This window comes from Cnephaeus nilssonii (assembly GCF_951640355.1).
Source record: "Cnephaeus nilssonii genome assembly, chromosome: 18".
NCBI lineage: Eukaryota > Metazoa > Chordata > Mammalia > Chiroptera > Vespertilionidae > Cnephaeus > Cnephaeus nilssonii.
This window is the reverse complement of record NC_137089.1, coordinates 28,892,919-28,909,770: the sequence shown is the minus strand read 5'-3', so window position 1 is coordinate 28,909,770 and position 16,852 is coordinate 28,892,919. Positions and strand designations below refer to the sequence as shown.

At 36.7% G+C, this 16,852-nt stretch overlaps 1 protein-coding gene and 1 long non-coding RNA gene across 7 annotated transcripts in view; one reads left to right on the top strand and one right to left on the bottom strand.

Annotated features, from left to right (window-relative positions):
* The window catches only part of LOC307113872 (transcription elongation factor A protein 1), a 63,953-nt gene that overhangs the window by 13,343 nt on the left and 33,758 nt on the right, over positions 1 to 16,852 (top strand). For 2 of the 3 annotated variants that reach the window (XM_079795857.1, XM_079795858.1), the window contains exons 4-9: positions 439 to 486; positions 2,446 to 2,516; positions 3,900 to 3,973; positions 5,185 to 5,286; positions 6,954 to 7,130; positions 10,621 to 12,590. In XM_079795857.1, the coding sequence (XP_079651983.1) occupies positions 439 to 486; positions 2,446 to 2,516; positions 3,900 to 3,973; positions 5,185 to 5,286; positions 6,954 to 7,130; positions 10,621 to 10,674 (526 nt within the window). In that variant the 3' untranslated portion in view covers positions 10,675 to 12,590. Of the gene's footprint in view, positions 1 to 438; positions 487 to 2,445; positions 2,517 to 3,899; positions 3,974 to 5,184; positions 5,287 to 6,953; positions 7,131 to 10,620; positions 12,591 to 16,852 lie in introns of those variants that run through there. The other variant, XM_079795859.1, reaches the window with a different exon arrangement.
* Positions 1 to 16,852, bottom strand: part of LOC307113874 — a 35,339-nt gene that overhangs the window by 17,876 nt on the left and 611 nt on the right. The window contains exons 2-4 of one of the 4 annotated variants that reach the window (XR_013814910.1): positions 7,995 to 8,076; positions 2,405 to 2,489; positions 1,120 to 1,236 (exon numbers count right to left, since the gene is read on the bottom strand). This is a non-coding gene — a long non-coding RNA (uncharacterized lncRNA). Of the gene's footprint in view, positions 1 to 1,119; positions 1,237 to 2,404; positions 2,508 to 7,994; positions 9,755 to 16,852 lie in introns of those variants that run through there. The other 3 variants (XR_013814911.1, XR_013814909.1, XR_013814912.1) reach the window with 3 other exon arrangements.

The window sequence follows — 16,852 nt, the reverse complement described above, 5'->3', positions numbered from 1 at the left end:
AGAACTAGAAAACAAGCAAAAAATTGTAATCTGAGCATATGGGAATTGATGCTCTAGTACCTGTTCAACAAATTGGTCATATCTTTAGCCCCTTAGCCAGAGTTTCATATTTTATTCATTTCCAACTGTCCTGGTTACTGGTTTTCCTTCTCATGTTGGGTTTGAAAGTACTAAGTGAGGGTGTTAAGAAAGGAAAAAGATTTTTTATTTGTCAAACTTAGATCTTTCCAGCTGCTGCTCTGTTTTCAGAACACACTTGAAGACTACTGGTATGCAAAACCGAACTGTACAGGTGTGGATGCAGTGAAACACCTCAGATGTTAAAATCGTAGCAGTTTTACATAAGCCTCAAGTAATTATCTTTAATTGATGGAATTTTATGAGGTTTTATGCTTTGTAAGTTACTCTAATTTTGCTATTTTTTTTCTTTCCATGTAGACCAGTTATGCCTGTGACATTAAATATGAACATGGCCATGACTTCTTGGTAAGTAAGAACTAACTTATTCAATAAGAACTTTTTATTTATTCTTAATTTTCTTGATCAGAGGTACTTTTGTGTATAGCAAATTTAAGTGGCAAAGTTGTATAATTCACTTTAAATTCAACCTTTATTTTATTACTTAAAGTTTTTATATTTTAGATTCAGGGGTAAACTTCAGGGACTGCACCAATAGGTAGAGAAACAGGAGAGAATGGGTGAATAGAAATACTGCTTAATAAACCTTTGTTGATTTCAGTAACCAAACATTGAATGACCCCAGGTAGCAATTACTCTGGTTAAGCAACAGCTTCCTTACACTTCTATTTCTTCCCTTTTTGGGAAGATTGATGAATTTTTTAAGGAAGCCATTTCCTCTTGGGCCCTCTTTCAATATTTTTGCTATTCCCCATAGTAGGTAGAGTCAGTTCTTTATTCCTCTGAACCACTTCTAAACTTTGATTTTGTTTCCTGCAGTTCTCTGAGACTCCTGCCACAGGTCTTTTAAAAAATGATGACTTTGACACCTGATTAGTATTTTCCTTTCCACTCTATTTCATGCCACCATTTTATCTTTTGAGTGACTACAGGATCCAGTGTAAATGACTCGTTCACAACCTTGACTGGCTTGTTACTTACTTCGTTGGCTCTTCTCTTCTACGATAACATTTTCTTCTCTCACTGTTGGTCATCCACAGTCATCCTTGGGCCTTGTCATCTGGAACTGTGCCATCTCTGAAGTCTCTTAATTCAAACCTGATATTAAGAATAATTACTCATCTCTTGAGTTTGCTTCCCTGTTCCCACAGCATTTTTTCTTAGACCTCATCAGGACTTCCAGTTTGCTGTCCTCCTCTCTGCTTGTTCCCACCCATCTCTGCTCTTTCTTTTTTATGAACTTTAGATTCTGTAGGGAGCAGTTATAGGGTTAAGCCTCGGACTGACCTGCTGGCAAAGCTGCAAACAAGTCCCAGCTTAGAGGGCACAGCCCTCTTAGCATAATTAAGCTTGATCTTGTGACTGCTCCCTAGATCTTTCCTGGGTAGCTAATGGGCTGGGGGAGGTGCAGCAAATGCTGCCAAAACAAGTAAAACTTACAACATTGTAAATTACCTTGTTTACCTCTGACTATAAAATAAAGCATCAGCTTGCAGTCTGGATCTGTTCTGTGGTCTCAGCCAGGCACAGAAGATCCACCTAGACCCAGCTTATTCTCTTTGTCTTTTTTTTTTTTTTCCTTCGCTGGCCCTCCCTCAGGCTCTCCGAACCCTTGGCTGTGCTGGCGTGGCACAGATTCCTTGGCGACTTTTACAGGTTCCTGCCTACCTTGGCCTTTGGTTTTTTTAAATCTTCTCTTTCTGGCAAAATTCCTGTCTAGAACCAGAATTTCTACCTAATGTCTCTAGAGACCATAATAAAAGCACATAATCTGATAGAGAAGTAGAAAGGGCCAAAGGAAAGCTTCTCTTGGTCTCTGGTTTGAAGTATCTACAATACGTAATGAAAAAGTTTTGCAGAGTATGGATAAAGATCAGTATAAATAACTATGTTCAAAAGGTATGAGGTAGTGCATGCAAAAGTGACATAATAAAGTAGGTCTATTCCATGGGGTTGACTTATACAATAGAAGAGGAAATGAGTAGCTGAAATTTATTGAAAACTTCTTAGGAGTATGGGTTGAGATTCCTGCTTGGGTGCAAGATTGGACTAGATTATCTCTTAGATATTCTTATCCTAAAATTATGTAGCACTGTGACTTAACATTAGAATCTATATCTAGTTGGATGAAAGGAACGATAGAATGTTAGTCATGCATTTAATTGTTTCACCTCTGAAGACATTTTAATTGAGTTTCATGTTCTAGAGAATATGTTTGCCAGCCCTTTTTATCCCAACTACCACGAGTTTAGTAAAACGCACTTACCATGAGTAGATATTCTTTTAAGATTTTGCCTTATTTTCCAGGTTTGATATTATTGGACTTTCACCAGATTCACAGGAGGATGAACCTGGAATTAAACATGCAGCAGAATATGGTAAGTACAGAGTAGTTTTATAAATAAGAGCATTCTTATATTTTTTTAGTAGACAATAGTTTTATTGATGTTGATGAATTATTACACAATTATGTGTACTTGGGGAGGTGGTGCTGTTTACTTCCTTTCTGATCACACTCTAACTTGTTTGCCATGATGGCCACATGGACTCAACTATGCTCAGTGAAGGTGAGGCGGACAGGGAGGAATGGCAGTTATTAAACTTTAACTGTTGGATAATTAATTTTGCTTTGGTTTACATATCAAATGGAGAAAAATAACAAAATGTTTAATAGCTGTGGCCAGTTATCTTCATTAAGGAGACTTGAAATAAGGATGAAAATAATGATATAATGATATATATAATGAAAATTATATAATGGTTAATTTTAGTGTGGTAATATTAAAAAAAGCTAGGTGATTCTTATAAATTATCTCATTTAACACTCCTATGAAACAAGTATTAGAATCTCCAAAGTCTGTTCTCTGGTTAGTATTCCATGCTGCCTTATGAATGTCTTAATTTTGCTTATTTTTTTGCATAACAAACACGGACTGCCCAGCTAGTGTGGCTCAGTGGTTGAGCATCGACCCATGAACCAGGAGGTCACAGGAAATTTTAGTCTTAAAAAAATGAAAGTCTTACATATATGTAAAAAATGAAAGAAGACAGTGGTTAAGGACAACAGGAGGGTGGGGGCATGCGTGGGGAGGGGTGTGGGATGGGAATGGGGAGATGAGGACAAATATGTGATACCTTAATCAATAAAGAAATTTAAACAAAAAAAAAAGAAAGAAGATAAATTTGTTAAAGGTGCAGTTATTCCCAAAATTCAGGACTGATTATAAAGAAAAGGACATTTGAGGAGGTATCAAGTCATATATTTAATGATGTGTGCCAACACAAATGTATTTTGCAGAAAGAAAAACTCATTTGTTTCTTTTACTGGCTATAGGAAAATATAATACTGTCTTTTAAAAAAAATAAACACTATAAATCACAAACCATGCAATCTGCTTAATTACTTAAAATTTTAAATTATAACTTTTAGGTACAAATGCCTATGGTCCCTTGAAGAGAGAAATATAAAACATATATGAGCAGAATTGGCCATGCATAAAAGAATATTCATATATTGATGAAATAACTGTTTTACAAATTATGTAACAAGAAACAATTGACCAGTGTAAGCACCACATGCAAAATCTGAGTTTTATCATGAAAATGCATTCTAATTTTCTATTTTAATAGAATGCTTCAAGTTTTTCACTTGTTCTGACCTTTAATATACTTTGTATTTTTCTGTCATTAAATCTTTTTTCTATTTAAATTGTATCAATGACCTGAAAGTTTTAGTAATATCACTTTCATGTTGTTTTTAGTAAAAACTTTGATAGACCAAGAGGTGAAGAATGGCATTCCTTCAGACAGAATTATTTTAGGAGGATTTTCTCAGGTAAGATAAAGTTTGGGTGGTATGTCAGTACTATCAGTATATTTATCTAGAAATCAGTGGCTTCAATCCTTTTCTATAACATCTCCTTTTTTTTAGATGTTATAAAAACTGATATACTACTTACCTTTAATGCTGGATTAAGTTCGAATGGACTAGAAATAACTATTAATTGAGAGAATACTTCATACTCTTTTGCTTTTCTGGTTTTCTCTTTTCAGCAATAGTTTTACTGTATGCAACAGTTGCCAACCGGTGGTCTGTGGACCACTGGTGGTCCGTGAGGTCCGAAAGGTTGGCAACTGCTGCTATAGAATATGTCTTGAAAATAGATTAATTGATTGGAATCTGGAATGTTAACTCTCTATAGCTCTTTAAACAAAACTCTAAATAGAGGTATAAGGCCCCTGTCTAGGAGAGACTACTGATAGGAACAGTAAGGTAGAAGACAAGAGAATTTCTTCCCTCTTTTTGTCGCAGATTCTCCTGCTATTACTGTGGAATTTTTGAGTTTATATATTTCAGTTCCAGCCACACTGACAGACTTGACAGTCACTGAGTCCCAATTTCAGAATCCTGGGAGAAAGAACATAGCTATCTCAGATGAGAAAGGATCTCACGTTTTCATGTGGCCTAGTGACTCGTGGGCGTGGCATCATCTAGATGACTGATGGGAATGCAGTTCCTAGAATGTAGGGTGTTGTGAGCTGGGTAGGCAGATACTTTTAACCTTTTGCACTCGGATGTCGAGTGTGACTCGACACGGTTAGCATTAGAATAAAGGAATCGAGAAAAAAGCAAGCGAGTGCAAAGGGTTAAAGGTGTCTGCTACATAGTCTTCATTATCTTGAATTACAGTTTTGGAAAATAAACTAGTTTAAGATGAGATTTGATTTTATACGAAGACTTTTCAGAGGAGAAAATAGTAACTATGAATCTATAATGCTTCTAAGGCAGTTGTAAGTTCAGCAGTTAACTCTGATTAACTGTGTCTTGACTGACTGGGTAGTTGCTAAGTTCTCACAGTGGTCTTCAGTGTAGGAATCGTGTGCTTTAGGACACAGTGGGGTGTATATGTATTTCTACTTGTTTGCCTGATTTGACATCAGCCACCCAGTTTGATTTGTTTATGTACATTATTAATAACAAGAAACTTCTTAAGTTGCTTTTAACAAAGGATGTGTTCCATTGACTTTCCCTGCTTGTTTTTCTAGGGAGGAGCTTTATCTTTGTACACTGCTCTGACCTCACAGCAGAAACTGGCAGGTGTCACTGCACTCAGTTGCTGGCTTCCACTTCGGTCTTCATTTCCACAGGTAGTCTGATTGCTTCATGCAACGTTAGATGACTGAGCTAAGAGATAGCAGATAACATTGGGGAGAGGGTCATTTTTTTAAATAAACTTTAGTTTTTTAGAGCAGTGTTAGGTTCACAGCAAAATCGAGTGGAAAGTACAGAAAGTTCCCACATACCCACTGTCTCTGTACATGCACAGCCAGCACAGTGACACATTGATTACAATCAATGAACCTACATTGATACATCATCACTCAAAATCCATAGTTTATATTATCATACTTTTTTAAAAATAATTTTCTTAAACTTTTAATAATATATATTTTTAATTGATTTCAGAGAGGAAGGGACAGGGAGAAAGAGAGAAACATCAGTGATGAGGGAGAATCCTTCATCGGCTGTCTCCTGCACGCCCCCTACTGGGGATTGAGCCGCAACCTGGTCATGTGCCCTGACTAGGAATCAAACTGTGACCTCCTGGTTTATAGGTCAATGTTCAACCACTGAGCCATGCTGCCCTGGCAGAATTTTCTTAGACTTTTGTGATGTATTACTAGGCTTTATGGGTACATTACATTGTCTTCATTGTGGATTACATAGAATGGAATAAGAAATAAGTCCTACTGTCCTAAATCTTATATTTAAAGTGGTTGAGCCCTAGCTGGTTTGGCTCAGTGGATAAAGCGTTGGCCTGCAGACTGAAAGGGTTCCAGGTTCAATTCCAGTCAAGGGCACATGCCCGGGTTGCGGGCTCGATCCCCTGTGGGGCGCAAGCAGGAGGCAGCCGATCAATGATTCTCTCTCATCATTGATGTTTCTATCTCTCTCTCCCTCTCCCTTCCTCTCTGAAATCAATAAAATATATTTAAAATAAATAAATAAAGTGGTTGATACATTTTAAGATATATAAAAATTAGGGCTATTTTTTATACATAGAAATATTTTTGAATGTGCAATATGCTCACTGATAGCAGATTTTGCAAAATAAAATATAATTACTAAATACCCAACAGGGTAGAGCAGTATATAGTATACATGAGTGGTGTAGACTATTTTATTTTCAAATTTGTCTTTAAATATAAGGTTTTTTTCTTGTCATTCTGTAGTAACTCTTTGGTTACATATTAAGTGCTATTTATTAACTTTGTTTATTTTATTTATTTATTGGAAAGGAGAGAGAGAGAGAAACATTAATTTGTTGTTCTACTTACTTATGCATTCATTGGTTGATTCTTGTGTGTGCTCTGACCTGGGGTTGAACCGGCAACCTTGGCTTATTGGGATGATGCTCTAACCAACTGAGCTACCTGGCCAGGGCTTAACCATCTTACTTAAGTCAATTAAATAAGAACTGAGAACAACATGGGTCAGCTAAAACATATCTCATGTCAGGACAGTATGAACAGATAAAGAATAGAATCTGCTTCAAGGAACCAATTTATTGGGAAAACATAAAATATATGACAGGGTGATCCATATGTCCTATAACAGTTTAAATAAAGAGATGTGGAGATTATAAGGATGGCAGGAATTTTATTTCTATGGCCAAATATAACCTATAAAATAAGTAATAACATGTTGTATGGACAGATCTATAGTTTTAAATGCCTGGCTTAATGTTCTATATATTTGAATAAATAATACTAGTTTTATTTTGTGGGTTTGTTTGTTTGTTTTGTTTTTGCAGGGTCCTATCAGTGGTGTTAATAGAGATATTCCTATTCTTCAGTGCCATGGAGATGCTGATCCTTTAGTTCCTCTAATGTTTGGTTCTCTTACTGCTGAAAAGCTAAAAACATTGGTAAATCCAGCCAATGTAACCTTCAAAGTCTATGAAGGCATGATGCATAGTTCATGTCCACAGGTAAATGTCTGGAAACAGTGACTATAGAGACGTAATTTGCTTCTTTTTCCATGTGATATTTCAAGATAAATAATATTGGACCATTTGGGGCTTTAAAAGAGTTAATGAATTCACTCTGAGTCATAGGTTAGCAGGACTTAGATAAAAGCTTCTTCAATTTAATTCAACAAACACTCACTGATTTCCTATTACATGCAAGCATTGTACATAATTCTAAGACCAAAAAAAAAAAATTCCTTTTATTAAAATTTAGAAAGGATTCATTAACATTAAAAATTTAATAGGGGAAAAGGATATCTATCTAAGTAACTGTATAGAAAGCATATGTGGTATGTGTTCTACTGGAAGTTTTAAAAAGTTACTTAAAAACTGAAGAGATTGAGATTAACTTTATCTTAGGAGACACTGGATCATGATGGAAGAGCTAGATTTTGAACAGGGTAGGATTTAGATAGTAAGTGTGCAGAGAAAAGACTGTAGGACAGGAGAAGCAAGCTGTCCCATTAGGCTGTAGACTCATGGAAAGCTACGTGTCATAGAATAGAGACAGAGAGGAAAGACTTGATTGTACAGAGCTTTTATGTTGTGTTGAGAATGGACTTGTTCTCTAAACAGCAGAAAGCCATTGACTTTTTTTTTTTAAGTTTTTTTTTTTAATATATTTTTTTTAAATCAAAGCAAGATATAATGTATATTCTGGAAACAAGTGAAGCAGAATCCATTAGGATTCAGTGATTAAGTCTATGGAATAGGAAAGTATCAACGAGGCCTTATATTTCTAGCTCAGATGATGAAGATGATGCCATTCATAAAGTATGTAGCACAAGGAACAGTTTTAGGGTAACAGGAAGGAGATATACTTACTGAGTTTAATGACCATATAGAGATTGGTGTGCTCCCATGATATCAGGATGGGATATTGGAAATACTTGTCTGAAGCTCAAGCCTGTAATTGAGGTTTAGAATAATTACCAATATTATTGGTCAATGAAGAATCACCATGGGAGGATATCATGAGAAAAAAATTCAAGGGATAGAACTTTGGGGGAGTTCAAAGGAGTTAAGTGTTGAGTTAGAGTACCGGAAGAGAGAATTTTTGAGTGGATGGGAACAATAACTGATGATTCAGAGAATGATGAAGGAGAAATAGGCCAGGAAGAAACTATCCAGTAAGAAGGCACCTCAGATGTTTGGGGAGATAGAGCCAAACTGCAATAGATTATGTGAAGTAGACAGGGAAATGAGGAAGTAGAGGCAACATGTATAATCCTTAAAAAAAAAAAATTTTGGTAAAATTGGAAAAGAGTAGGAAGGTTCTTTATTTAACAGGATGGAAGAAAGAGACCCTGATAGGTTGGGAACTGATAGTGGGAAGTCTTAGAGGGATGATATAATTAAGTCCTGAAATGGGTAGTGGTTGCCTTAAAAGAGGAGAAAAACCCTTTGGAATCAAGATAGAAGGGGATGGATGAACATGAATGGATTGTTGAGATATGGTAGAAAGTAGTTTCGAGCCTCTCAATCTTTTCAGTAAAATAGGGGAGAGATGGTGGTCACTTAATAAGAACGAAGGAGGCCTGGATAGATTTTGAGGCTTAGGGAGGCCTATACTAAAAATTGGTGGCTAAACATTGAGGCAGTTTATGTTACCATGGTTTGCAACTAACTGCTCAACCTGGCTAAATCATTTGCTTTAGGGCAGAGACAGCAGGTAGTAATAGGATTTATCCAGAAAGACAAGGGGCCTGAGATGCTAGGGTATTATTAAGGACATAGTTGAAACTGTCATAGTGGTTCTTTGCTTTTGTACTTGTGGGTCTCTAGGCTTTCTGTAATTAGAGTTATCAAACAGATGTCATACCCACAATTTTCTAGAAGTTCTTTTAACATAACCTTTTGTTTTTATAGAATCAATAACATAAAAAAAAAAAAAAAAAGAAAGGAACTGTCGTGAAGTATTGAATCCAGAAAGGAAGGTGGCACTGTGAGCATCCAGGAGGGACTGAGGATCTAGAGCAGTGGTTTTCCAAGTAGACTTTGTATCACAAGGACCCCAGAGCTTAATAAACATACAGACCTCCAAACTCCAAGTTCAGTGATTCGGATTCAGCACATTGGGGATTTGGGGTTGAACTCAGGCATCTGTGTTTGTATGGAGATGTTTTTTTAAATAAAAGCTCCTTAGATGATTTTTTTATGCGATCACATTGGAGAACACTGGATGAATAATTAGGAGCAGAAAGTGAGAAGAGTTAGAAAAGTAGGAGATGGTGTCACAGGAAACTTTTAAAGGACTTTTGAGTGTTGTAAAATAGATCACTTTCGTGCTGTGGCTTTTTTTTTCTGAGTAATTAAGGTATCAGGTTGAAGGCTCTCTGCATTGCTGATTTGTGGGGGCTAAGCCTTGAAATACTAGAGTTGATTGGAGGAAATGAAATGTGCTTGGGGGAAGTGAGACAACTGAGACAGATGCAGGGGTCTTTTATTACCCAGTTTGCTATAATATTTATATTTGGGTTATATGAATTTTCATATCTTTCCAGGCTTATCTTAGGTGCTTGCTATCTTTCTAATGGTTGATTATATCAAAATCCTGAGGCAAGGCCAAAAATATTTTATGCTGTGGATTTAGCATTTCATTCTCACGAGAGAATGTTAAAAGCTAGGCTTTTCCACGTATATGTAGTTGGCAGTCATTGTATACTTCTTAATACTTCTCGGTATAGGCTGTCACTTCTAAGCCCCCTTCATCCCTCCTCACCCCCATGTTTTATTTGTTCAAGTATAGCAAAATTCAGTCCATTTTCATGGGAGTAGATATTAGTGTGAGCCATATTGAATGTACAATAATCCGAAAATGATCTGAAATTTCTATTGGAGCCTCCTTTCTCTGTTACAACTTTTTATTTCATCGGATATTGGAAATACTTGTCTGAAGCTCAAGCCTGTAGTCGAGGTTTAGAATAATTATCAATATTATTGATCGGTGTTAAGTGAAATAAGTCAGTCAATGAAAGAAAAATACATGATCTCACTCATTTATGGATAATAAAGAACATTATAAACTTGAACAAAAAGATAGATACAGAGACAGTAACGCATCAAACAGACTGTCAAATTACAAGGGGAAGGTTAGGGAGAGATGGGGGAGATAAGAGATCAATCAAAGGACTTGTATGCATGCATATAAGCATAACCAATGGATGCAAAACTCTGGGGGGTGGGGGCATATATGGGAGTGGGGTGTGGGGAGGGCAATGGTAAGATATGTACACATATAATACCTTAATAAAAAAATTGAAAAAAAAAATATTGATCAGTGAAGAATCACCATGGGAGGGTATCATGAGGAAAAAATCCAAGGGACAGTAGTAGTAAAAATGTTGTTTCACCTTATGTACACACACCATGGATTTAGTTAGTGGTATTTTAGTGGGGATTTAATTTCTGATTTGTGTAACTGCTTATTAAATCACTTTGTTCCAAACAGGAAATGCTGGATATCAGGCAATTCATCGATAAAATCCTACCTCCAGTTGATTGACATCACTAAGGCGCCTTGTGTAGAAGTACACACCAGCATCATTGTAGTAGAGTATAAACCTCTTCCTGTGCCGGATCTTGAAAGTTATAATGTTTGCAATGTTAAAATCTTTTGCAATTACACACCAATGACACAGTCTAAATAATATCTCCTTGTGGAAAATTTATGATCTTTAAAGTTTCAATACATGAATTTGTATAACATGATCCAGAATATACTAGCATTAGCATAAGTGAAGCAGCTAGCTTCTTTCTCCCCTAATGTAATTCGGCAAAATAATAAAATACTACATCTAGATTTTTCTATTACATCATTTGAAAATTGTTAGTCTGCTTAATGAAAACTTGTTCGGGGGTAAATGAGCAGTTAAGATACAAACTATTTATGAATGCTGTGACTTAGTCTGTGGACTTATTCCAAAATTACTTAGTCATCATGCAGTATGTGTATTTTTTATATTTGTATTCAGATATACTTAATGATTATAATACATAAAAAGAATGAGGTGTTACTACATTATTCCTAATAATAGGGATATTGCTTTTAAGTGTCAATAAAGAGTAACATTACTCTCTTCAATGAATGGCCCTTTTATTTTGGGGACCAGGCTTTTCTTTCCCTATTACAATTTCTTTAAAATTGTATTTATTTATTGAATTTAGAGAGAGAGAGAGGAGGGGAGAAAGAGAGAGAGAGGGAGAAACATTGATTTGTTGTTCCATTTATTTATACATTTATTGGTTGATTCTTGTATGTGCCCTGATGGGATCAAAACCACAACCTTGGCATATCGGGACGATGCTCTCACCAACTGAGTTACCCAGCCGGAGCACAATTTCTTAATATTCTATTTTCCTCTCTAGAAAAAGAAATGTATTCTTTCCTTTTATCCTTCATAACAGACCAAATATTGCCTCCTTGCCATAGACATCTGCTATCAATATATGCTGTAATTTGACATTCTGAATCACAAACATGGTGGTATTTAAAATGTATTTACACTTATATAAAGAAACCAAACATCACTTCAGACTTCCTATATTACTTATTTTTTAAATTGTACCTTAGTCCAAAGTTAGACTTATATAGTTAATAGAATCTTCAGTCTAGGTAAGGAATAATTCTGTGGTTGTATTTTTCTGTAATTAACTCAAATAAAATAATTACTAGGTCATAGTCTAGTATGTTTTGGAAATTTTAAGACTGATCTTAAAAACTGTATTTCTAAGATGATTTGCTCTAAGATGATTCTCCTTGTAGCAGAAAATTTGAGTTTGCATATTTTGTACATACGTTTGAAATCAGCTACTGTAGGAAATGAACAGTCCATTAGAAAAATTTGCTTTACTTTCATCTGCCAATGAATTTATTTGAAATTTTCACTTTAGTCAGATGATTTAAAAAAAAACTTTGTGCAAACATAAAAGTAGCAATTATTTGATTTTAAATAGTTGGGAATTTTTAGATTATTGGTAAAAACTATTTGAAAACAAATTGATCGGCTATGAAGGTTAGTCAGAACTCAATGCATATGGTTAACACACAGTTTAATGTGTAACAAAAATGTATGCTTCATATTTCTGGACTGTTATAATTTTTCTTCTGTATTCCAACTGACTAAAACAATGTTAGGAGTGCAGCTTTATTATAATTTAGTAATGGACTATATAGAATGTTAATAATGAAGCCATATGTTTATGTCTGGATTTAAAATTTTTAAACAATCATTTAATAAGTCATTTTTATTTACCTTGAAAAATATAAATTTGTTTCAGTTATACAGATCAGCAAGATACGACTTATAGTAAGAGATAATATTCCGTTGAAATGTGCTGTAATGTGGGAAAAATGTAAATCTTTTCCACTGTTTCTATTAATGTGAAATAAAATGTAATTCTCACTTTTTTGTGACTGCTTTTTTGAAGATTGCTTTTAACATTTGGGTTTGCCTTGGAATGACTGTCTATAATGAAAAGGAGGAAAATGTCAATGTAATCACAAGAATATACATTCAGAGAGAAATGGAACCAGGCATGAGAAAAGCTCTTGCTATGCAATTTTAATAAGCTAAAAAAAAAATTCTTTATTTTTTAGCATTCCTAAACTAAGAAGTTTTGTTTGGTGTTTTCTTTTATCATCCTTTTATATAATACTAGAAACCCGTTGCACGAAGTTTCGTGCAATAGACTTTCACCTGGCTGCCGGCAGCAGTTTTCCGCCAGCACCAGTTTTCCTCTGGCCACCCGCCGATCAGAGCGCCTCCCACCAGCGCGATCGGCTACCCCGAGAGGAACTCCGATCCGGGGAGGCGCTCCGATCGGCGGGTGGCCAGAGGAAAACTGGTGCTGGCGGAAAACTGCTGCCAGCAGCCACGCAATCGGCCACCACCAGCGTCTTCCGCCGGCCCCATGGGTCCTTCCGCAGCATTGGCCTAACGGCCGGTGGGAGGAGCAGGAGTCGGGGACTCGCGAGTCCCCGCCCCCCGCTCCTACCGCCAGCCAATCGGCCACCCTGAGTCCCGCCCCCCGCGCCTCCAGCCGGCCCAATCGTGGGCGTAGCGGAGTGATGCAATTTGCATATTGCCTTTTTATTATGTAGGACTAGAGGCCCAGTGCACGAAATTCATGCACGGGGGGGGGGGGAGGTGTCCCACAGCCCAGCCTGCACCCTCTCCAATCTGGGACTCCTCGAGGGATGTCCAACTGCCCACAGGGATTGGGCCTAAACTGGCAGTCGGACATCCCTCTCACAATCCAGGACTGCTGGCTCCCAATCATTCACCTGCCTGATTGCCCCTAACTGCTTCTGCCTGCCAGCCTGATCACCCCCTAACCACTCCCCTGCCAGCCTGAATGACGCCTAACTGCTTCCCTGCTGGCCCAATTGCCCCTAATTGCCCTCCCCTGCCGGCCTAGTCGCCCCCAACTGCCCTCCCCTGCAGACCTGGTTTTCCCCAACTGCCCTCCCCTGCAGGCCTGGTTCCCCCAACTGCCCTCCCCTGCTGACCATCTTTTGGTGGCCAACTTGTGTCCACATGGGTGTGGCCATCTTTGACCACATGGGGCAGCCATCTTGTGTGTTTGGAGTGATGGTCAATTTGCATATTACCTCTTTATTATAAAGGATTCGTGGGATTTTTTAAATTGGTGTCATAAATCAGTTATTCAAATATTTTTTTCTCTTTTTAAAGAATTTTTTTCTTTTTCAATTACTGTTGACATTCAATATTGTATCAGTTTGAGGTATATAATATAGTGGTTAGACCTTTATATAACGCAGTGGTCAGCAAACTCATTAATCAACAGAGCCAAATATCAATAGTACAGTGATTGAAATTTCTTTTGAGAGCTGAAAACAGACTTCTGCGCATGGGCCACGAAGTTTCAATCACACTGTATGTGTGCGCCCGCACATGGTATTTTGTGGAAGAGCCACACTCAAGGGACCAAAGAGCGCATGTGGCTCGCGAGCCGCAGTTTGCCGACCACTGATATAACGTGTGAAATGATGCCCCCAATAAGTCTTGCACCCACCTGACATCATACATATAGTTATGACATCATTGACTATATTCCCTAAACTGTACTTTACATCACCATGACTATTTTGTAACTGCAAATTTGTATTTATTAATCCTTTCAATTTTTCCCACACAGCCTCCCAGTCCCCCTCCCATCTGGCAACCCATGTTTGTTCTCTGTACTTATGAGTTTATTTCTGTTTTGTTTGTTCATTTATTGTTTTTTATATTCCACAAGTAGATGAAATTATATGTTTGTCTTTCTCTTATTTCACTTACTATAATAGCCTCTAGATCCACCCATGTTGTTGCAAATGGTACGTTTTCGTTATTTTTTATGGCTGAATAATATTCCATTGTATATATGTACCACAACTTCTTAATTGAGCTGATATTGGTTAATAAAATTATATAGGTTTCAAGTATACAACCCTATAATACATAATTTATATATTGCATTGTGTGTTCACCATCCAAAGTCAAATCTCCTTCAGTCACCATATATATATATATATATATATATATATATATATACACACACACACACACACACACATATATATATATACATACACACACACACACACAATATATATATATATATATATATATATATATATATATATATATATATATATATATTTTTTTTTTTGGTAACAGCTTTGAGATATAATGAACATACCATGCAGTTCGCTCATTTAAAGTGTACAATTCAGTGGCTTTTTCTATATTCAAAATTATAGTCATCACAATCAATTTTAGAACATTTTCATCACCCTATAAAGTAGCCCTGTGCCCTTTAGCAACTATCCTGTGCCAGTTTCTACTTCCCCACCTTTCCAAGCCCTAGGAAACCACTACTGTACTTTTGGTCTCTATATTTGTCTATCCTAGACGTTTCATATCAATGGAATCATTCGTGACTGCCTTTTTTATTTAGCAAGATGTTTTCAAGGTACATAATATTTTGTAGCATGTATCATAAGTACTTCATTTCTGTTTATTGCTGAATTAACATTTCACTGTATGGAGTGACCACATTTTTTAATCTATTCATCATTTGGGTTGTTTCCACTTTTGGCATTAATAATGCTACAATGAACATTCATATCCAAGTGAACATGTTTTCATTCTCTTGGTAATATATTTATAAATAGAATTGCTGGATCTTATCTTTAGCCTTTTAAAAAACTGCCAGACTGTTTTACAAAGTGGTTGCACCATTTTGCATTTTCAGTCACAGTGTATGAGGGTTCCAATTTCTCCACATTCTTGCCAACACTTATCACCTGTCTTTTAAATTTTAATTTATTTTTATGTTCAGGGTATTACAGATGTCCCTCCCCCCCCGCCTTTATCCCCTACCAACCTGTTCCCACCCCACCACAGGAATTCACCACACTATTGCTACCCCAGCTTTTTTTCATTTGCATGAAATACTTTTTTCTGTCCCTTTACTTTTAGTCTGGGTGTATCTTTACTTCTGAGGTGGGTCTGTTGTAGGCAGTATATATATGGTTCTATATGGTTCTCGTTTTCTCATCCATTCAGCTACTATATTCTTTTTTGATTGGTGCATTTAAGCCATTTACATTTATTTTTTTATTTTTAATATATATTTTATTGACTTTTTACAGAGAGGAAGAGAAAGGGATAGAGAGTTAGAAACATCGATGAGAGAGAATCATTGATCAGCTGCCTCTTGCACACCCCCTATTGGGGATGTGCCCGCAACCAAGGTACATGCCCTTGACCGGAATCGAACCTGGGACCTTTCAGTCCGCAGGCCGACGCTCTATCCACTGAGCCAAACCGGTTTTGGCAAGCCATTTACATTTAAAGTGATTACTGATAGGTACATATATTTTGCCATTTTATTTTTTCACCTATTCATCTTTTCCTCTTCTTCTCTTTCTTCTTTTTTCCTCCTCCTGCATCTTCAAGAAGGTCTTATAACACTTCTTGTAGTACTACCTTAGTGGTAATGAAATCTGGCAAGATCTTTATTTCTCCTTCAATTTTATTTTAATTATTATTTTTTCAATTAGCAATAATCATGCCTTGGGTAAACCTCATTGGCCAAGATACTGCCACTGCGCAAAGCTTCTCCTTCAATTTTATTAAAATTTTTTTTTTCTCCTTCAATTTTAAAATGATAGCATCGTTGGGTAAAGTAATCTTGGTTCTAGGTCCTCAATTTTCATGACTGAATATTTCAAACTATTCCCTTCTGGCCTGAAATACTTCTGTGAAGATAAATATCAGCTGACAGTCTTATGGGAGCTCCCTTGTAGGTAACTGTCTTTCTCTGGTTGTTAAGACTGCCTCTTGCTCGGCCAGAGTGGCTCAGTGGTTAAGTGTCTATCAACAAGATCACAGATGGATTCCGGTCAGGGCACATGCTTGGGTTGCAATCTCCATTCCCAGTGTGGGACATGCAGGAGGCAGCCAATCAATGATTCTCAACATGGATGTTTCTCTCTGTCTTTAAACTCTGCCATTTTAATTATGATGTGTCTTGGTGTGGGCCTCTTTGTGTTCATCTTGATTGGGAGTTTCTTCCTGGCCTTATGTGTCTTTTTTTCTTCACCAAGTTGTGGAATTTTTTTGTTATTATTTCTTCCTAGGTTCTTCATCCCTTGTTCTCCCTCTTCTCCT